Below are 22,134 nucleotides of genomic sequence, written 5' to 3' on the forward strand. Positions count from 1 at the left end.
TTGACTTAATGAAAGTTGTGTGTGTTGGTTTTTGAATATGTTTTATCTTTTATGTGCATTTTTTTTGCATTGGATGCAAACCTGACTTGTTGCCTATGTTCAACAACTGTAGTGTGTGTGTGTGTGTGTGTGTGTGTGTGTGTGTGTGTGCATGTGTGTGTGTGTTATTATACACATACCACAGGCAGCTGATATTTTGACTGCTTGCTTGGCAGCCAAAACATAGCAGGTAGCTTTTAATACATGCAGTATGTGAGGAAGGGGGGTGAGCAATATTGTAAGATGATCTTGAATCATGTTATTGTTAAAATGATACAAATATCCTCTCATTTTAATTAAGTTCCAAGTATTCTATGGTTTAATATGGCTGGGGTTTTTTTTTCTGGGACAAATGAACTGTGCAGGCTTGATAAACAGTGACTTTCTGTATTAATTCTTCTGTCGGTACAGGATTACCTGTATATAAATGCAGACCATTTATCATCACAGGTTATTTAGTGACACCTTTGCATCCTCTCTGACTTGTTGTCCTTCCACTTGTTTTGGAATGTAGCCATTCTATATTTACACAGCCGAGATATCAGCAGACTTTGTTAGTCTCCCTTGTCTCTGCTGTTGCTGCTCATCACTGCTCTGATTTGTTGGAGAACCCCCATTCACTACTTGTCTTCTTTGCTGGGTTTTTCTTATGGCCAAAGCATAAGCAACAATATGCATGGGCGTGTGGGTTTAATAAAGTGCTGCATTAATTTATAGCTCTGTCGGTGCAGCTGAGGGACAAATATCCTGTCAGCGCTGTTTACATCCTGTAGGACAAAGTCATTAGTTGCCTGCTAAAAACATAATTCAAGTCTTTCTGTAATCACTGTGGGAATCTGTGAAAAAAAAAAAGTACCCCACTACTTAAATAGGCTGCTGTAGTTCTGTTTTGGTTTTGATCTGGATTTTTGCCTTAACATTAAGTTTTGTCTACCTGATAATTGGCAGAAATGTTCTCTAAAGTTCATATGAATAAAAATGTAAATTAAAGGACAATCACAAATAGTTTCTTTTGCTGTAGACACATATGTGTGCCAGTTTGTCACGACACCTCACAAACCTATCCACATTCGTCGCAGTATCATTGAGCTCCTCTACGGGTTATCTGTTGAACAAACATTACAATATTTACACTCTTTTTATAAAGCCACTCTACTACATTATGCAGTTATCTATTAAAGAGTGTGCTGTTTAGTGTTCATACAGATAAAACTGTCAAGCCTTTGTTTTTTGTTTTATTTTGTTGTTAGCAACAGATAACTTTTGAGCGAACAGAAATCTTTGATAGTGTTAGGTAACCTTACTGACTTGGCTAATGAGGGTAATAGCTTATACAGTGTGCTTCTTCTGAGTACTTATCTCAATCCCTCTCCTTCCTCTCCGTCTCTCATGAGATTGAATTTCTATTGGCGCGGATCAAAAGCAGAATCAAACTGCTCAATGGGGAGGTCTCACCAGGCTCCTTTGTTGGCATCCTGGCACCTGGCAGCAGGGCAGGTCTGAGCAACCTGCAGCTTTTGTCATCCCACTGCCTTTGAGGCTGGAGCAGGTTAGTTAGTGAGCAGCCTGTATGGGGGCTCCAGGGCTCTCCTGTTACACTCCCCTGGTGGCTTCATGCTCCAGTGGAGGCCTGGTAGGCAACATCTTTTGTGTCCCTGACCCAGTAAATGTGTCAGTGACCACCTCGTGTTAACCCTCTCTGACTGTGTGTGTCTCTCGCTTTTCTGTCTCTGTGATGCACTCCTTTGTTCACTCCGTTTCTCATTCTTTTCTTTTCCACTTTTCTCTCTGACACCTGCTTTAAAGGGTGATGTCTTTTTTGAATTAGCCGATAATTAAACATTTGACCAGGAGGTGTTTGATGTCTTTCATAAAGACATGAAAGAAATAAAACAGGTAACAAAAAAAAGCTTGTTCTTCTCTTAAAATAGAAAATCTTTTCAGCGTCTTCTCAACCTTCACCGAAGTCCAGACTGAACTTCTAAGTTTGTTTGTTTCACCAAGAGAAGCCTTCGTCTAGCCTACTTCTTCTCCGTGTTCTCCTCTTGAACAGCTGGTTTTACTGACAGCTTAGACAAAAGTATTCCACCTGGAGCTTAAAGCCACTAATTACAACCTCGGCCTTCCATCACACAGCCAGAGGCTCACAAAGACCTGGCATCAGAAAGGGTGGGACTTCCCACTTTGCTCTTGTCCTGGCTAAAGCTCTGAAGTTAGACATACACAGCTATACACACTGCATTCCTCTGCTGCTCAGAGCGGATGGGAAGCTCAGCTCTGGTGGCTAAGCTCAGTTATTCTGCTGAGATATGCAAATACATTTCCCGGTAGACAGGTGACCCTTACTGAAAAGGCTTGAATGCTTCATGACACTTGGAGGGATATGTTTCATCTTATGTAAGGTATTAACTGCAGAGTGATGATGTCATGTACATTTGTTCCTATATTGAATGTATACTTTGTGTTATTCATGTAATTATATGGACTTTAATGTGGTTTTGCAACACTGTTGCACATGGACAGCCACTCTTGCAAAGCGATGACTAGTGTTCAAATTGTGATCAAGCTCAAATCTCAGCTCTGTTGACAGATTATTCTTTAAAAACTTGCCTCTGTCACTACCGTTGTTTATTCTTCCTTGGAAACCTTAAGACAAACTCGCTAGTCTGTCCTGGCAAGGGCTTTCCTCCCATTGTTAGCTCTCCTCCAATAAAATTCCATGTTATTCTTCTCCTCTTGGGTGCAACGGTGACTAATGCCCAGAGAAGTTTTTTTGTCTCTCTAAAAGCAAGCTGACTGCTAATGGAAGTGGGTGTTTTGTTCCTGGGCACCAACACTGTACAGCACATGCCACTTAGAGAGGCGGAGTGCACAATGAGTGCCTTGTCGTAGAGTCGTGGCATGTGTACGAATGAGATGAACTGTACTCACTCTGCTCTAATTGATGGTGCTGAGCTGCTTAGATCAACAAGACAGATCCTACAAAGGGTGAAACATGGGCTGTCTGACCAGCAAACTTCAACAGAGCATCTTTTGATTTCTAGGCAGCATTTTTTACACTGTTTTTGTTATGCAAATGTAGCATCGACCCTCAAGTGAAAGTAACAAAACAGTGGCGAAGAGCTGCATATTTGAACCCAGCGTTCTTCAACATGCTACATGGTTGTTATAGTGTGCATCTCTCCCTGGCTTAGCTATTTATCTGTCTGCTTATCATTAGAGGCAGATGTCCCTTTTCTCCTGCTGTGTTCCATTCAGGAAGTGATGCGTGGCCTTGGCTCTGACTAATCAGAGGAAGCTCATTGCGTGAACGGTGAACATAACCACCACTATGGGTCAACCTCATCCCAAAGGTCTTGCCTCACCATCAGACAAGTTGTAACTAGCCATGTTGGACATGTCATCTGCTCTGCTCGGGACGGGTGGTGGTGGCCCAGGTCATGTATAGGTCAGATGATACTCTGTGATGACATGGTTGTTATTAGAGGGTCACGTTCCACCATCCTGGCTGCAACTGGAGTCCAGTGTGGACTTTCCACTTTGGCTGTTAGTGTCCGCTGACGATGACGTCACTCTGACCAGGTGTTTCCCCTGGCTGGGATGCTCAAACTTCCTGACAGCCAAGCTAACTGGGGTCATGCACAGCTAATCATGCGCATACTGAAAGCATACAGTATGTTAATCTAGTTTTGCTCATGCACAATGTACAGATGTCTTGTAGTTTTACAACATGAGATTGATTGCATTACAAACTGAGACATTGTTCCTAGCCTGGGGTCCCAAGAAATGTTTTATTTTTGGCACAGACATCTTAAAAGAATGAAACGTCCCGTCTGTTGACAAACTCACTCTTGAATATAACATGGTCACTGAACACTGCTTTGCTCTAAATTGTCAATAGATGTGCAAAAAATGAAATTTGTTTCTTTATTTTATTTAGTTGAACCTTCTGTGTTTGGAAGAGTAAAAAACAAGAATTAGATTAAAGGAATGATCTCCAATCCAAAAAGTTTGACAACCACTCTAGAATTCCTGGAGGTGTGCGTCTGATGCGAACATGAGTGTTGATGTTAATACATGTTTTACCTGATTAAACATGCGTCTTATTTTTATTAGGATGCTGAGTCTTTGGACAACTGTATCCAGAGCACCTTGTCTGCCCTGTACCGTCCCTTCAGTGCCACTGCCTCCACCGTCCTCTGGCAGCTCTTCAGTGTGGTAGAAAGACAGTACCGTGGGGACGGCCTCCGCTGCCTCATTGACTTCTTGCTTCCTGCCAAGAGGATCCTGCAGATCATCCAAAAAGAAACCTGTGTGAGTGCTTGGTGGACACGGTTAAATTGAGGAATCCAAGAACAGCTCTTGTGATTTATTTCAGTATCCTTTGTGGGGTATAACACATTGAGAGATTTATCTGGTTTCTTGCAGGACTGTTGGAGATGCTTAATTCAGATCTCTTTTTTTTTTTTAACTAAGAGCTGAAAGTCCAACCAACACATGTTTTATTGTTAGGGCTTGTTAGATAATACAGTGAAATGAAAATTGTTCAAAGAACAATGTGAATATTTTAGGTGAGTGGGGAAAAGTGACAGTGAGACAGAGTTTGCGATTGTCCTGAAAACAAGCTGAAAAGCATCCATCTTTCTCTGAATGGGAGAACTGAGGTCTGTTTGAGAGACTGCCATCCTCTTGGGTCTGAAGTGAAACTCAATATTCCCTCTAACAAACTTTGATTGCTTTTGGGTTAGGGCTGTAAGACTGAAACTTTATTCCTCTGCATTCATCTCTCTGGTGATTACACTGTGACGATAGCCATAGAGGAATAGTTTCACCTAAGCCTAGCCCCTGAGAACAGCATGCTGTGCATGTGAGTCTTTGTATTGCAGGCAATATGAGAGGCTTCAGATGGAGATCACATCCTCAGCTGTTCCCTTGGTTTTCATAAGAGATGATAAAAAGCCAACCCTTGAGCAGTGTCTTTCTCTCTCATCTTTTTTTCTTTTCTTTTTGTCATTATGCCGTCACACCAAAGATTTGTGTTGTGGTTGCTGAGAAACCAGGCCTGAACAGACAGGTTTTCCTCTTTAGTTGAATGATAGCTGAGAGTGATTCATCGGCTGCACTCTGTAAAAACATTTTGACTCTCCATTACAGTTAAACATGTGTTTGAACACAGCTTTGCAGATGTCAGTAAAAATGATGCAAGCTGGACCATGGCCTTTAGACACAGATGATAGTCATGTTTCACTGGATTGGGTATTGACAGACTTCTCTATTTTCTCTCAGGTGAGGTACAAAGGCTTGCTGTTCTATCATGAGGGGTGGCCTCTCTGCATCCACGAGAAAATCATCCTGCAGCTTGCTCCTCTGCACAAAGTTCGACTAAAGCAAGGAGACTTCTACTTTCAGATAGTTCCTTTAGGCCGCAAGGCTGCCAAGCTAGTGATAAAATGTCTGTCTGCCAGTGGGCAGGCCATTGCAGAAATCCCCATTTCAGAGAGCATGTATGGCAGCGTCTTTACAGCTGAATTTTTGCAGAATGTAACACGTGAACGAAACCTGCACCCACTACAGAACTGTCTGCTTACCACCGGCTCAGCTGTGTACAGGACACTGTGGAAGAACGTGGTCAATCCGCTATTTGTCAGCAGCACAGCAGACGCCATCATGCAAGCTCAATGTAGCAGAGGTGGCTTTCGTGGCCATCTCAGCACCTGCAGCACCAGCGGATCCACTGGGACTCTGGACAGCCACCGCAGCTCCAGAGAGTCCTTGCACTCTCAGGGAGCTGACTCCATCTTTTCTGAGGCCACGTCTCCGAACAGAAACCACATCGACTCCACCAGTGTGAACCGAAGCGTCAGCAGGGAAGATCCTGCTACACCTGTCATTAAAATTGAAACACCTGCTGAGGACTGTGCTAATGGACAAGGGCATGAGGACAGTAGTGGAAGAGAAAAAGGGACAGGATCAAAGATGCTCTCTTTTAGTACAGACCTCAGTAACCCTGGCCCTCGACGCCGCATACCGAGAGACTCTGTTACGTTTGAGAGCAAGAGACTTTTCAGGAAATCTTATATGGAAGCCCTGCAGAATCCCATGAGCATCGGGTCCAGCTCTGAATCTATCCTGGAGGAAAGCCCGGAGCACAACACTGGCCTGAGGGAAAGAGCAGTTACACCTGGCAGCAGCCCCGAAACCCGCACCTCTCCCAGAGAACACTTATCTCGCAGGTTTGTTAGCCGAGGCTGGCTCAGTGGTGATGACTCCAGGCCCAGCACACCTTTATTTTACTTACAGAGGGGGTTGCGAAGCGCTGAGAGGCGGGCAGAAAGGCGCTCCAAGTCACTCGAGAGGACTAACAAAGCAGGCCAGGTTAAAGGTCATCGAGAACGATCCTCCTCTGGAGGCTCAACAAGCATCTCCCCCAAAAAGCTGATGAATGGTTATGCTCTTCGTTTTGGGAAGCTGGATGTTGAGGCTGTGTTCACTGGAAATGAGAGGAGAAGCAGCAAAGAGGATTCAGGTATGTCATATAGTTTTGCTGTTTAGCCTCCTGCTCTGTCAGTGAACTGACAGAAAACTGACTCTTTAAACAATCTTACGTGATAATCCATTGCGATGATTGAGCATTGTTAGAAGAAGCATGTTGCCATTTTGTTTGAATACCTAGTACCTTAAATTCAGGACTACCTTTTTAAAACTTCAGACAAAATATCCTCAAATTCAGTGAAAGTGAATGAGAATAAAAGTTTTTTACTGATATTCATTCAGACTGAATAAGTCACCTGTATTAACAAAACTAAAATGTATGTAGCATTTGTTGTGTTGTACTTCTGCTGCATTTACCATTCACTCCCCATAAATTTGTACCTGATAAAAATGAGGTACTTTTTTGGTGGAGATCTTTAAACCTTGTCCTGATTATCTTGGAATAAAGATGCTTTCATTCAGAATTTCATAAATATATATATATATATCTACATGGGTTTTTTTAAGCGGGAGTTCAGGTGCCAGCCAATCAAATCAACTGCTTGGTCGTTGGCCTGAAACTTTGACTGATTGTCGCTACAGTTATCAAACGTCAGTCTCTCCCGGCTGTTGGGTGTGCCTGTGTAGATCCTACCATAGTGATGAAATGAATGCAGTTTGTCTTATCGCCAGTAATCTCATGAAAACATCAAATCCAGCAATGACTTCATCCTCCTAACAAGTTCAAAACTTACTAGTAGTTTTTGTCGAGCTTTCCCTCACATATACTCTTCTATTGTTATAAGTACTCAGTCCTATACTGATGTACTATTTCTCATTATTCTAAAAGCTGCAGGTTGTCAACAGAGGTTGGATCATCGTGTAAGTGCGTGACTCATCACTCGTCAAATAAATACAACCTGAGGTTGTGAAAATCTCTTAATACCTAGATGGTGGTTTTTCACCAGGGTGTGCTGTAAAGCCCTGCAGCAGGACTGGTTGCGACAGTTCATCAGAGTCGGAGTCAGAGTAGAGACAGCACATGTCTCTGGAGCATTAATGCTCTCATTAATGACAGATTGCCTTTCGAAGTCCACACTTTGTGTTATTTGGCACGTTTGGGGTACAGGTATTGCCCCTCCCTGGAAACAGCACTTTAGCCACAATCCTGTGTTTTCTTTACTGCTCTCTGTCTGTTTTGCTTTGTGTTGGTCCATGCTGGGTAGCTCAGGAAAGAAGTGATGCGACAGTACCACCCAGGAATTCATGCTGTTTTTTTAACAGATATGCTTCTTCCGTGAATTGAAAGAGGAGGTGAAAACTGAGTGAGTTTTGTTATGTCTCTGATCTGAACCTTGAACTTATTTTGAGGCCAGACCACGACTGTGAGTGCATATTTTTTAATAAAGCGAATAAAATATTTTGAAATACAGTAGTTAAATCTCATCGCTGTTAGGTTTGCGAGATTATCTCAATGGGAATCGTATTTCAGCTTTTGCAAAGCAGGTTTCTCACAACAGTGTTTCAAAGGCAACAAAGGATCTTGTAAACCCTGTAAACGAACCACCAGGACCCCAGCATCCCACAATGAGATTGCCCTGCAGTGTTACTGGGGATGGGGGATGCACTGATCCCAGATGGATTCCCACACTGAAACTATTTTCTCTGTGAATCAATTAACCACTGGGGATCCATGAAAAATAGTCTTTCAAACTGTGCTGTTGTCTTTAGAGAGTCCAGAAACGTGAGACCTTACCTGCTCTGACTCATGCCTATCTTAAAAAATACAGAATAATAGGCTGAATTACCCATAATGTGTACGAGCAAATGCTTGCAGTATCAGAGCTCTGTGATTTATGTGATCGATACATCAAGACCCCAGAAAACTGTGCTGATTTAGCCTCTTTGATGGCTTAAAAACATGACACAGGACAATACTCAGGAGGCTTTACTCTAGGTTTGTCACTTCCTCTCAAAACAAAGCATTTTAGGAAACATGCAGCAAACAGAAGCCTGAGTCGCACAGGAAATGCACTAACTATTTGAAGACAATAGAGGCTGAGCTGGGAGGGTTTACTGTCACAGGACAGCGCAGGACAATACCTAAGGCCTCAAACTATTTAAAAAGACCACACACAACAGACGTCCATCAAACACAAATGCATACCTGCAGAGCTGCCCACAGATTTGGTTGAACAATGGCTTTATGTTAAATTGTAGCCCTGTTAGTTTAAATAGCTGATTTGTGTTACAACCAAAATGAGTATAGTAATTTGTATAGAAAAAAAGTTAAAAATACTTGTCATGAAGTCAGAATAAAAAGGCCAAAAGTAATGGGTTGTGTTGATACAAGAGAACTTATATATTTTCCTAAAGACCAGAGTGAGATATCTGGGCTGAGGTCTAGTCTTAGACATCCAGTCCAAGCTCATTAGACATTTTTGCTTTGAACTAAACAAATTAAATAGATGGAGGTGCCTTTTTTATGTCTCTGTATCAGGTTTCTGCCACTTAATTATGGTTATTTGGTATGTTTATCTTCTAAAAGTTATATGACAAGTGAAAATTATTTTTCCCCAGGATTCAAAATGTCATAGTTACTGAAAAGGTTACATTACTTTTTTTTTCTTTTTCAGCAGAAAGCTTGTATGTACCTCACTGATTTTGTTGTTTTTAGTCTTTGCTGTTCACGAATGCCATCTTTTGGCATAAGTAAACACTACTAATGGTAGAGTGGCTTACAATAAGCTGATGCTTCATTTAGAGAGGGAAAGCTGCGTTGTTTTGATTGCTTCTCTTGGTTGAGTTTGCACCACCTCTTATCTATCATTCAAGTCAGTGCGTATTGTCCTAAGCAACCCAAGTCTGTTTTTACCTCCGAACTCTCTCGATTAACATGACATTAATGTTTACAACTTGTTTATCAGCGCTGAAAAGACTGAAGAGTAAGACTTTCTAGCCTTACTCCTCAGTGTGAAACATGTCGAGGAAAACTGATCAGAAAGTAATCAAACTTTGATGAGACATATTAGAAATATTAGTTTGTTTTCAAAAGCAACTTTCCCAAGAAAAGCTTTGAGTTGCTAAACTTTTAGTTTGGCATTAGATGGGCCAAAAAGGGAAATAAGTCCCATTTTTTTGCCCATAAAATCATAATATATTTGCTATCTGAGGAACAGAAACACGGCTGTAAACTATGGTTCCACTCGTGAATGTCATGCACATCATTCCTGTAAACAGAGCCTCTGGCTACACCAGGCTCAATAGGAGGGGGGGGAGTTATGAAAGTCTAATAACACCAGTGTTAGCCATGACTAAGTCTGACGAAACACCTGGACTCCATGATGACTCAAGGTGAACTCACTAATTGAGCACATCTATCTTACCACTAATAAACACTTGTTTCTTGAGGGGCTAAAAAGTTCAGACTGGTGAAAGTAAACTTCTAATTATACCGAATGTTCTTTATTTTTGAACATAGGTAAACATCACCTGTGAATTTATCAAACTGATATAAACATTCGTTATATTTATCTCTACAGGACAGCGTGATGACTGCAAAGCAAGTGGCGAAGAGTCACACAGTCCCAAAGCTGCCAACGGGATGACCGTGACGCTGTCTTCAGAGCAGAGCTCTTCTTACGAAAATAATTCAGCCTTCCCCAAACTGATGTCAGATGTCAGGCAAGAGCTGCTCACTTCAGGGGCTGTGATCTTGCCAGGTGGGGTTCCTCATTCCCACCCAACAGTTTATCTTACATGTCTATTTCACGAATCAGCCAAAGTCATTCACAGGTTTAATATGTTGTTACACATAATTGTTGGGAAATATTTCACTTATTTCATGTGTGTTGCCCACACGTAAACTATGAAATAAAGTTTTTATTAGAGTTTGGCTTTCTGTCTAAATAAGATTTAGATGCCTGTCTATAGCATTTAGTGGTGAAATGACAAATGTACACTATTTATTAGCTCCTTGTAATATACTTTTATATACTATTATACAATTTTTTAAGAACATCTCATTTTTGTAATATTAGTCTTTTACTTATGGAAAATATCATAGGTTGTTGTGCAGTCCTTTATTTAGCCCATTGTTTTCTCACTCTCGCTTTGAATAAAAAAGATTATGAATCCTTTTCCTAAAGGTGGCATGGGTTTCTCACCTCATTTAAAGGTCATCGTGAACATGATAACACTCTAAAGCGTCATCGGTTTTGTTCTTGCTTCGCACATGTGTAAAGTGTCGACCACTCCACCGTCTCTTCCAGGAAGCAGAGATCGTAGTGGGAGAGCTGTGCTGCAGGTGTGCACAAGAGCTCAGGTGTGGGCAGGCGAGACGTGCACAGTCAACGACCTAACCTGTTTACTAGGCTACTACCACTCAACTCTGCGGTATGTCTCACATGCTCAGGTTTAATCACTATAATGTAACACGGGATTGTTGGAAAAAAAATGTAATTAAACAAATAAATTACCAGTGTAAATAACTTTTACATCTTTCATTTTACTCAAGCACAAATGCAGTTCTTTACAAAATGATCAGTACAGCTGACATTTTCAACACCTTTACAGTGTTCCCACTGTATCTGTTATACTGCAAGTGATAAAACCTTTCAAATGAAGATCAGTATTTTTGTAAATCTTTTAAATATACCTATATCCAACTTCGCAATTCATAAGATATTCTCACTTGTGATAGAGGGCGTATCAATTTTTGTGTGGCACATGCAATCAGGTGTTTAACAAAGACAGTGCACTAACTGTAATACTCTGGTTTTAGGAAAGAAAGGCGTGATCAAGGTCTAACTGTTGTAATAGACAGTAGAAGGCAGCAGCCGGTTCCAGCTCTGTTGTCATCTCTGTCTGAATTTCAGGTGAGCCTGCAGTGGAAAAATATGCAATTACCGAACCAACACGCCCAAAGGCCTTTTCAACCCTGCAGAAGTATCTGCTGTTCTCTGAGCTTTATTGCTATGTCTCCCCATTAAAGTCACGGCACGCTGTCATTCCTTACACATTCGCTATTGTTCTGCCTCACAGTCTCTGGCACTGTGTGGCTTGTGTTTTTGAAGAGGCACACCTTAAAGTTGTAGTGCATGCACTTCCAAGACATTGTGTTTTTAAAAAAAGCTTGGCCTCAAGGCTCTTGTTGAGAGGCCAGTCCTTACTTGTCTGTTTTCAACCACACGCTGGGCGTGGGTTGGCTGCAGTCAACTCACAAGATCCATAACGTCATATAATGGTGATGAGTTTCTGTTCAGGTTTCTGTAGGAATGTAAGACTGTAAAGTCTTTAAATGTCATTTTTTTTGTACTGTAGTTCATGTCATATTTCATTGATCCTTTTCTAAAGTGAGTGTACAATTTCCTGTGCTTTCTGTTCTCAGGCTTTAGTACCAAATGCACTTTACTCCGTTCTGTTCTTGGTGGACAAGGAGGCATCAGCCAAACTTGATAAAGACATCAATGTTCAGGTAAAAAAAAAAAAAGACTCTTTATCTTGTTTAGTAATTGATCAAAGTAGTTTTGATAAAGAGGTTTGCATAAATCGGTTTAAACAACTCTATTTGATTTGATTTTGATTCATTCTTATCTTACCTCCTTATTACAAGCCCTGATGACAGAGATTAAAGCTGAGCAGAAATTGTGCTGTAGCAGCATTACACTATTTTTGCCTTAAGGCACCAAAAGTGGCACACATTGACGAAGACCTTGGTGTTTGTTTGTATTTTTCTTCTCTGTTGCTCAGACTGAGACGCTGTCATCCCTGAAGGCCCTGTTGAAGCACATTGACCCAACCCAGCTCACACGAGACCTGGAGGGCACCTTCAGCTATGACCACAACCACTGGATCGGCTTCAGACAGGTGGCTGGACTGTGGCCAGAATTAGAAAAATATTTCGCAAACTCAGCTTGGCTTGGAAGATGTTGTTTTTTTTGTTTGTTTTCAGTTTACATTGCAAGAAACTTGTAGCATGAGGAAAAATAATAGTTGTAGTTGCCGTTTCTCAGAAACTGTGCACAGTTACTGGGAATGACATCTCTGAGCCAGTTGAAACATGATCAGTTTCACATTTTTCGACAGTTTTATTTTGACTTATGCTAATAATCTCCCTCTGTCACTTTGTTCCTTTCTTGTTTTCTTGCAGAAAATTGAACCATTTGCCAGCAGCTGCAGTGCAGCCATCACCTCCCTTCAGGACTCTATCAGCACACTGAGCGCCAGTGGCGACCTCGAGACCTCTAAGGTCAGGACCAATCTCTGCAGGCAGTCTGCCCTTCTTGTATAAGTGTGTCCTCTGACACAATAGCTGCTTGGATTGTTGAGCAGCTGAGGAGTTGTTCTGTTGTTAGCTTCCATTATGGTTGCGAAGACAAGATCAAAAACCTTGATAATAATTTGCTTTGAATTAGAGGAGCTTCAGTACAGTCGGAAACCGTGACCAACACATTCATCGCCAAGTCTTTTCAAATCTATTTAAATGACAAAGTACAAATAGAACAGAGATGGGAGAGATGAGTCTTTGTAAAAGTGCTACTACAGCTCTAAAAAGATTTGGTACCTTATGTCACCATCCTGGAACCACAAACTAGAGCAGCAAGTTTCATTGGGAAGACATTTTAAAATGCAGTTTGTATGTCAATATTGTGCTGGATGGACTGAATGTCTGTGATGACCAACAGTTCAGTTTAAAGACATTTTGTAAAAGGAAATATTATTTTACCTATGTGAATATTTCAGAGAGACAAGTTGAGATTTTCAGAGGCATCTGTCTTGTTGGATATCATCTGTGTAGTCCCTCAGTGTGTTTTGTTGTTTTTTGTGCATGGAAAAAAGTCTTCAAAGAGCCAGACAACCACAACAAAAAGGAGTAATTGTCTCCCACAAAAGATCATGATTTGCCTGAAAAGACTAATTTGTTGTCAAAGCTTTTCTTCTGATCGCCATTGTGACATATTTTGTGGTTTGGCACACCTCAAACTCAGAGGGAGTATCCGTCTTAAATTCTACCTCTTTCAGCAAAAAAATGGTAAACAAGCAAATTAGCATGATATGGACACTTCCACATAATGCAGATATTTGGGCTTTTTTTTTTTTTTTTACATCCATTGCAAAATTGCAGCCGTTCATTTGTCACTGTTTGTATTTAAAATCAGGAGGTGTCTGAGGTGTTAGAACAGCAGAAGCATCTCATGAAATGTGTACTCGATGACACTCGTCTAAACAGCCTGCGCCTGGAAGGAGGAACTGTACTCGCTCGCATCAGGAAGGAAGAGGCCTGTGAGAATGAAAACTACAGGTACAGTTGGAGGACAGGGTGTCCTTGTGATGACTAAAATTAAACTCCCTATGTCCTGTGTGAATATTATTGCTTTGTTTTTTTCCAGGGACACCGTTGACATCTTGAATGCACTGTACAACCAAGTAGATGAAGAGGTTCATAAACTTGTGATCTTGTCCAACAAGTCACAGAAAAAGTTAGAGAGCCTGCTAGAGGTGCGCAAGTTTGAAGAGCAAACACAGCAGGTGATCTCAAATTTTTACCTGCATCGTGATATTATCCCATGTTTTGCAGATCTTTGGTAGCTTTTTAATCTTTTGTGATGAACTACTCACTTGATAAGCAATCCGTTATCCTTTTCAGATAAAACACTGGTTTAGTGTAGCAGGAGAGAAGCAGCTCGCACCTCTGGAATCGATGACTCTGTCTGTGGCCAAAATAAAGGAGATGAGAGAGAGTTTGGACCAATTTCTGGAGGAATCAGTGGTAAAAAGTGCTACCGTATATTTCCATGTCAACTTGACTTTTGAAGGACAGTTAAATCAATCTATTTTCCTCACAGCACCAGCAGAGGCTTGGCCTACAACTTGTGAAAGAGTCCCCAAAGTCCCTTCCAGGTTCAGCTCTACTGGACTTCAAACAACATCTGGGTTCCATCTTAAGCAGAGTGGAGCAGAGGAAGGCCAAACTAGACATCCTTACAAACCTGCATGAGTTTTATGACTCAGTGAGTATGAAAAATCAATTTGTAGTGTCTTCTATAAAAAGTAATGTGATGTAATAATTGTAAAAAGATTCTAATGATATCTTTGTCTGCATCATGTCATTCAAATTTGAACAAAATTTTAGAATTCTCACGAAATAGAAAACATGAATCAGGATGTTTCCATGACATGTTTTGGATTAAATTAGTTAGGACTATGTAGACGAGTCGATAAAGCAGCATATCTGACAGAAAAATGGACCTCAGGAATAATATTTAGATGTGAACAACATGTGCAACATCAAAATCCACATAAGAAAACCTTAACAGAAACATACTGTAAGAAAGTAAAACTGCTCTTTCGTATCTGTAGGCAAACCAGTGGATGGCCCACTGTCAGGCGTATTTCCGTCAGCTGAGTCTGGACAGCTCAGATGTGACATTTTCACCTGCTGTGGTGCAGATTCTGCAGGATTATTGCACCGAGGCGTCCAAGTTCTCCATGGACAACTTCAGCCAACTCAACAACATGGTGGTCTCACTGGATAGTCCTCAGCAGCTACAGCAGTGGAACACAGTGTGGCTAAAATGTCAGCAGACAAAACAGCAGCTGGAAGACACTTTAGCTCGAGCCTCGACGTCGGCCTCGAACCCCACCACTGACGACGCGGTGGGTTCTATAAAGACTGCAGAGAATCCGGTGGTCACTCCAGAACACCATGGAGCTAATGGATGTGTGTGTTTACCCAGTGCAATCACATCTTTGACTTTCGAGGACAGGAAGATTCAGTCAGCTGAGCCTTTCTCCAAGAGCCCCTCCGGTTCAGTCTCATCGTCGACGCACTTCACTTTCCCACCTGACGGTGAAAACAAACTGAGCTCATCCACGTTTGATGACACGGACAGCGACTGCACCATCGACTCGACTGTCTCCTGCCACTCCGAGCCCGTGTATTCCAAGGCCACCCGGCTCCGCAAACAGCCAATGAAGAAGATCATGAAGAAGACCATGAGTTATGAGCTGACCCCAAGGGATGTTAGTCACTCAGATGTCAGCCACATTCATGGCTATACAGGTGTGTACATTAAGGGCTTGGAGGTGGCCAATAATGTGTCTGCAGAAAAGAAGCTGCAGAGGCCTGATGTGATGAGTCCTGCATTAGGACGCAGCCGCAGTATGTCCACGCCAACCAGGATCCATAACAGACACAGTGATGGAGAGGGCAAGAAACAGAGCAGGTGAGGAAGTAAACCAGTGATACTGGGCATAAACTGGGATCTCACTGTATGCGTATGTCGTAAAGTTCCGTATGACTTGTAAATACTTGTTATTAACTATTGTTTTGCCATTACCTGAAGTTGCTTGATTGCAGTGTAAATATCATCATTCTGACACTGTATTTACGTCTTTCTGTTCACCAGTAAAGTGCAGCACATCATGGATGAAATGATTTCCACAGAGCGGGAGTACGTTCGCTCTCTCAGCTACATCATTGAGCATTATTTCCCTGAGATGGAGCGCCTCGACTTGCCTCAGGACCTGCGCGGGAAGCGCAGCATCATTTTCGGAAATGTGGAGAAATTGTGGGACTTCCACAGCCAGTACTTCTTGAAGGAGTTGGAGGCTTGCGCCCACTCCCCGCTGTCCATCAGCAGCTGTTTTCAGCGACATGTGAGTCCAAGTAGAAGCTTCCAGTGGAGTCAGAGAAGTTCAATGAAAAAATAATCAGTGTAGGAAAATGAATGAAGAAATAGAGGTATAAAAAAGGATTGAATACAAGAGCAGGGAAGGTAAAAGAAAAATGCGAAAACCTATAGAAACAGATCTAAGAATAGATTGATAAATAGATAAATAGGATAAATAAAGAAATGAAATACAGAAACAGCAGGAAAAAACCAAAGCATTTTTAGTTGAATGTCATGGTTTCACCATCCTTCCGTGTCATTAGAGTATGTATAGCCATCTGTTGCAGTCACCTGTCAGCTTCATAATGTATCAGGTGGCTCAACCCATACAGTTCCATGTGTGATCTGTTGAGCGATGAGTTACTCGTTGTGTTTGACAAACCATACTGAAATGTCAGCATACTTTTATCTGTAGCCTGTGTCACAACTTGTCAATGTTGTATGCAGGAGGATCAGTTTGGAATGTATGCTCTGTACAGCAAGAATAAGCCGCAGTCTGATGCCCTGCTCAGCAGCCATGGGAATGAATTCTTCAAGGTGAGTCTGGAAACTCTGCTCTGTTTGCATTTTTCACACAGTGACTGATCCCGGGGTCAAGATACTGGATGCAAAATTACACCAGAGGGAAAAACTAATACCACAATAATCCTGCTCACTGTTTCTCTCTCCAGAATAAGCAAATGGAGCTCGGAGACAAGATGGATTTGGCGTCTTACTTGCTGAAGCCCATTCAGAGGATGAGTAAATATGCACTGCTGCTTAAAGATCTGATAAAGGAGTGCAGCCATTCCCAGGAGCAAGAGCTGAGTGACCTCCGCACCGCAGAGGAGATGGTCAAGTTTCAGCTTCGCCATGGCAACGACCTGCTTGCCATGGATGCTATTCGTGGATGTGATGTAAGCACAATACACATACACAGAGCCACAAGGCATAAGCGCTGCTCCTCATTATTATAAGGTTCTCTGGCAACACAGAGGTCATTCAATTTATTTTAGAAATTGAAGTCATCTTCTGATGTTTACAGTAGTGTGAGGTCAGAGTCCCACGAGGAATTGTATTGTTCTCGCTGACGCATGTGAGCGGCCATGTTTCCTGTCCAGGTGAACCTAAAAGAACAGGGTCAGCTCCGCTGCCAGGATGAGTTCATCGTGTGGTGTGGACGCAGGAAATACCTTCGCCATGTCTTCTTGTTTGAAGACCTTATCCTCTTCAGCAAGACCAAGAAGATAGAGGGAGGATATGATATTTACATCTACAAGCAGTCTTTCAAAGTAAGTTTTTTTTAGTTTTTTCAGTTTTCAGTTTTTTTGTTTCTTTTTGTTTCTTTTTTTTCCCCACACTGTTTTTATATTGGAGTTTAACTCGTATTTTTGTCTGTATAGACAGCAGAAATAGGCATGACAGAAAATGTTGGTGATAGCGGCCTTCGTTTTGAGATCTGGTTTCGTCGGAGGAAGTCACAGGACACGTTTATACTCCAGGCCAGCTCTGCAGAGGTCAAGGCAGTGTGGACAGCTATTATTGGCAAGATCCTTTGGAGACAAGCCCTTAGAAACAGAGGTGTGTTTTGTGTGTCCAGTTATATTGCCATGTGAAAAAGTACAAGAAAATACCGTCCTTTTAGAAGCTGTGTCTGCTGCTGAATGTGGCATTCTGACTTTCTCACACTGGCCTTTAGAAGCTTGTCTTTCCTTCTTTAGTATGTTTAATTCCCCCCAATCTCTGACTATGACTTGGTGAAATTTTCACCTTAGTTGCAGGATGTTTTCAAATTTTCTCATATGCTCCACCCGATTAGATTTCTGAGATGACAATTCAGTAACAATTAAATCTCGGCTTTTACTTGGCCATTCCAAAACTCACCGATTTCTTTTAAATCATTCCTTGATGGACTTGCTGTGTTGAGATCATTTTGCTGTTATAAACACCTGCTGTTCAACTTTAAGAGAGACTGTCTCACGTTACTGAAAAGCAGACTTTGACAAGTTAGGATACATAGTTGATTAACTGCAGTCTGTCGAGTCCCTTAGTCAGCAAAGAGTTGCCAAACCGTCATACCACCAGCACCATGCATCACAGTTGGTGTGAGGCACCAAACATGTCTTCTGTTACAAAGGCCATTCTACAATTCTTATCTTTGCTTCATCTATCCAGAGCTCACTATTTCAAAATGCCTGGTCTTTGCTTTTGTGTTCATTGGCAAGCTGTAGTCTTAGTCTAATGTCTCCTAATGGGGCCAAATTTGTGCTCTCTGATTATGAACACCTTTATATATTACTAATACTTTTTTTGTAATAAGCACTCTGGTTCTGCCGAAGAACTGAAGGTTCTAGAATTCAGTGTCCCATCTAAGAGAGTACACCTGAATGTCACAGTGTTTGGCACAAAGGACTCAAATATATTAAGGAAGCTGGATAAATAACAGAAGATTGACTTTGATAAACTTGATGACTGAACAAAGCCAAAGGTGCCGCAGGACAGGAACGCCTGAAAATTAAGAAGAAGAAAAAAAGGTCCACAAACCAAAACTGCCAAGTGGACACGAAGAGAGTAAGGCTGAGACTAGCAGGTAGTAAGATAATGATCTGGCAAGAAAGAATAATATGCTGGACGGCATTTATACCAAGAGTATTTACAATTTATGCAGAACAGCTGAGTGGCAGTGATTGAAACCTGGTGTGAAACAAAGCTAGGAAGCAAAACTTAACTGGAATGAACAAGGGAAGCGAGTACAAAAAGATAAAACAGTAAAGTGTTTAATTAAATGCAGAACAGGAACTTTACAAAAGCACAGAACACAAGACAATCAAAACTGAACAAAACAGGAAGATCTACGCATCAAACTAGCATCACAGTTCACATTAACAATGCTTGTAGGGGTGTGTTTACTATTTCCATGGGATGATTCTATTTATTTATTCATTTTGACTATGAATACAACTGCAAAATGTCTACTTTATGTGTCATTCCTTGGAGTGTTTTACCTTGACTCTATTTCAAATATAATGAAAAAAACAACAATTATGATAGATTTTCATCTTTCTGGTTATTACTTTTTTCTTCTCAATATGTCTATTGTACCAACCAGTACAGATTTTGTGGCATTCAGATCAGATCAAATTAAAAGATCTGTTTTTTTTTTTATTGTTTTGTTTTTTGTTTTTTCCTGGTGTTGAAGAGCTGCGTATGCAGGAGATGGTGTCCATGGGGATTGGAAGCAAGCCTTTCATGGACATCAAACCAAGTGATGCGGCCATTAGTGACAGAGCCATTGACTATATCATGAAGGGGTCAGGTGAGCTCTTCATTTCACTGATTATTCCATTTTCCATTTTTCTGTAAGTGTTGATCATTAAGACACACAAACGTATTATTTTCCTAAACCACAAACCTCTTGTTTACAGATGTTTATGTTTCATGAATATTCCATAATTCATTTTCACACTTTACCATCTGAAAATATACATACCTTGTCATGTCAACCCCAGGATTGTCATAAATTTGTTTTATATATTAACAAATCCTTTACTCCCTCTTTGTAATGCAACAGCTCACCGTGTTTGTGTCTACCGACAGAGTCCCGGACCAGGGCCTCCATCGCAGTGCCCTCGTTTGAGCACTGCGCTGCATTCAAGAGGCCCCACTCCACTATCTCCAACAGCAGCACCTCCTCCTCCAGCAGCCAGTCATCCTCCTCCCTGCTGGGCTCGCTCAATCTCCACCTGTACTCCTCGCCCTCTCACCCGCACACACATTCGTACCTGATGGGCAGCGTTACCTCCTTTGTCCAGTGGCCCTATGACTGCATAGAGGAAGATGAACTAGAGCAGGACACAGGGAGCAGCCAGCCCTCCATGAGTGGGTGACATCTTATTTTGAACATTTTAAAGAAAATAACTTAAAGTGCTTGATCATTTGTTTATTTTGGCTTCAGAATTAGGACTAGGGTTTGGGTTAGGAGGTTACTGGCTTTTGATTTTTGATAAAATGTACAACCATAAGGCTTTTGTATGTCACATTTTCAAAGACAAGTTATCACTGTCTGCTGCATTCTAAAGCCCCTTACGCTGTCTTAACATTTCAAACTTTTGTGGTTGTATGTTTTACTTTGTTAAAGTGTCTTATCTGTGTGTTGTGTGGCAGTCACTGAGAGCTCAGAGAACTCCTCCCAGTGTAACTCCAGTGACAGTGTGACAGGGCTGAGTACCCTCACCCCACCCGGGCACCCCAGCATCGTCATGGACTCGTACAACAACAACGAGCCCTCCTCATTCCTCTGCCCCTCCACGCCTCCCTCCTCCATCACCTCTCCCTCCATATTCCAGAAAGATGAAGACCTCCATCCCCAGGGCACCAAGTTCATCACTGCAGTAAGTGCTTGATGATTCTCAGGCGATGCTGTACTACTGCAAACATCATGGGTGCATTTTCAGAATTTTTACTTGAGGCACGGCTGCAGTGATACCTTTGTGGTCTGAGTATGTAAACTCAGAACATTTCGTGTGATTTTTTTTCTTCTTCTAGTGCTCTTTCATTGGCTTTGTGCCAAATGTTACTCGCTTAAGTTATGGTTGACCACATAAACAGCAAAGCTCTTTTAATTTCTAAAAAGTAAGCTGTTTTCTATTTTTCTTTCTCTTGTTTGTCAGATTTCAATGTTGTCTAATTTTCTATTGAAAGATGCTGTATATTGACTTCAACTATTCTTTGCTCTTCTCAAGTTTTCAGTTAAAATGGTGAAACTTAGGCTATATATATTTCTTCCTATTGATTGTGTGAGTTTCCTCTTTTTGTTTGTAGTTTGCTAAACCAAAAAACCAAAAGTGAATGTCATTCAGAAGCCAGTTTAAATAGAGATAAATTCCTTTCCACGAATGCAGTGGAAGACAATTTGAAAACAGCTTCTCGCTCAGCAGCACCACCTATCACTGTTTAAATATGCACTTTAATAAGCACATTACGAACTGTATTATCAACTACGTGCACCAAAAAACTGTCATTAGACTGAACTGTATTCACACTGACACATTGTTCATATTCATCATGCTTCTTTGTTCTTTTGGGATAATTTTCCACACATGAGTGCCAGGGACTGAATGCATAAGAAGATTATTTGTTAAGAAGGTGCAGAAATCGCAGAAATGTCAGCCAACAAAATAAAGTCAAAGCTCATTTGATCTAATTCTGTGGTATTCTGGAGGTAGTTTTTGCATTTACTGTCACAGGAAAATAGTAACAGCTAAGATCGGTAAGAACTACGATGGGACGACTTTAAAAACTTAAAAAAAATAATAGTGTTGGTCAATTGTGTAAAGATGTCTGATGACTTGGATGTATTTTCTGCTAATGGCCAGATTATTGCGTTACTTTGATGATCAGTTTTACAAATCCAATCTGTATGATAAATTTACAGAAGGGTTTTCTGTCAATATACAGCCGAGGCTCTTTTTTGTTAAGATGGTTTAGGAATTGAATTTCTCATCTCCTGATTAAAGCCGTTTACCCATCAAAGCTGTTGCACTTGTATGTATGCAATTATCTTCCTAGAATCTGGAAGAACCTGTACTTCACGAAAAGACAAAAGCACGCATTATCTGTATATATTATCTGTAACAGTACCATTTTTTACCTGAGGGGAAAGATATAGAGAACAGCTGCTGCTTTAGGCTGTCTCACCAACTTTTTGCTGTTTTGTTCTTACCAGAGCTCAACCGCTCATTTAGCAGTAGGCGTCTCGACAGTGGTCTGACACAGAGCTGAAGTTTTTATCTCAGTAAGTAACCACTGTAACAGCCAGCAGTGGGCATCTTTGTTGTTTGCCTTTCCAGCCACATTAACAACAGTGAAAAAGCAATTGTGGTCTGAATATTAATACGTGTAAAAATGATTTCGGGTGTATGAGCTACACGCTGCATGGTGGTGTGTCCTGATTGCATTAGCTGGTTCGTCC

At 41.3% G+C, this 22,134-nt stretch overlaps 1 protein-coding gene across 4 annotated transcripts in view; it reads left to right on the top strand.

Moving 5' to 3' along the window:
• The window catches only part of plekhg4b (pleckstrin homology domain containing, family G (with RhoGef domain) member 4B), a 37,068-nt gene that overhangs the window by 13,694 nt on the left and 1,240 nt on the right, over nt 1–22,134 (top strand). For 2 of the 4 annotated variants that reach the window (XM_072394391.1, XM_072394389.1), the window contains exons 2-23: nt 4,156–4,353; nt 5,326–6,565; nt 10,053–10,232; nt 10,782–10,905; nt 11,294–11,387; nt 11,900–11,986; nt 12,262–12,378; nt 12,662–12,760; nt 13,671–13,813; nt 13,902–14,040; nt 14,159–14,281; nt 14,358–14,522; nt 14,872–15,737; nt 15,921–16,170; nt 16,632–16,721; nt 16,856–17,080; nt 17,285–17,455; nt 17,567–17,744; nt 19,363–19,479; nt 19,761–20,042; nt 20,328–20,554; nt 21,889–21,957. In XM_072394391.1, the coding sequence (XP_072250492.1) occupies nt 5,542–6,565; nt 10,053–10,232; nt 10,782–10,905; nt 11,294–11,387; nt 11,900–11,986; nt 12,262–12,378; nt 12,662–12,760; nt 13,671–13,813; nt 13,902–14,040; nt 14,159–14,281; nt 14,358–14,522; nt 14,872–15,737; nt 15,921–16,170; nt 16,632–16,721; nt 16,856–17,080; nt 17,285–17,455; nt 17,567–17,744; nt 19,363–19,479; nt 19,761–20,042; nt 20,328–20,554; nt 21,889–21,933 (4,746 nt within the window). In that variant the 5' untranslated portion in view covers nt 4,156–4,353; nt 5,326–5,541 and the 3' untranslated portion in view covers nt 21,934–21,957. Of the gene's footprint in view, nt 1–4,155; nt 4,354–5,325; nt 6,566–10,052; nt 10,233–10,781; nt 10,906–11,293; nt 11,388–11,899; nt 11,987–12,261; nt 12,379–12,661; nt 12,761–13,670; nt 13,814–13,901; nt 14,041–14,158; nt 14,282–14,357; nt 14,523–14,871; nt 15,738–15,920; nt 16,171–16,631; nt 16,722–16,855; nt 17,081–17,284; nt 17,456–17,566; nt 17,754–19,362; nt 19,480–19,760; nt 20,043–20,327; nt 20,555–21,888; nt 21,958–22,134 lie in introns of those variants that run through there. The other 2 variants (XM_072394390.1, XM_072394392.1) reach the window with 2 other exon arrangements.

This window comes from Leuresthes tenuis, unplaced genomic scaffold (assembly GCF_036924035.1).
Source record: "Leuresthes tenuis unplaced genomic scaffold, fLeuTen1.0.hap1 SCAF_10, whole genome shotgun sequence".
Classification (NCBI taxonomy): domain Eukaryota; kingdom Metazoa; phylum Chordata; class Actinopteri; order Atheriniformes; family Atherinopsidae; genus Leuresthes; species Leuresthes tenuis.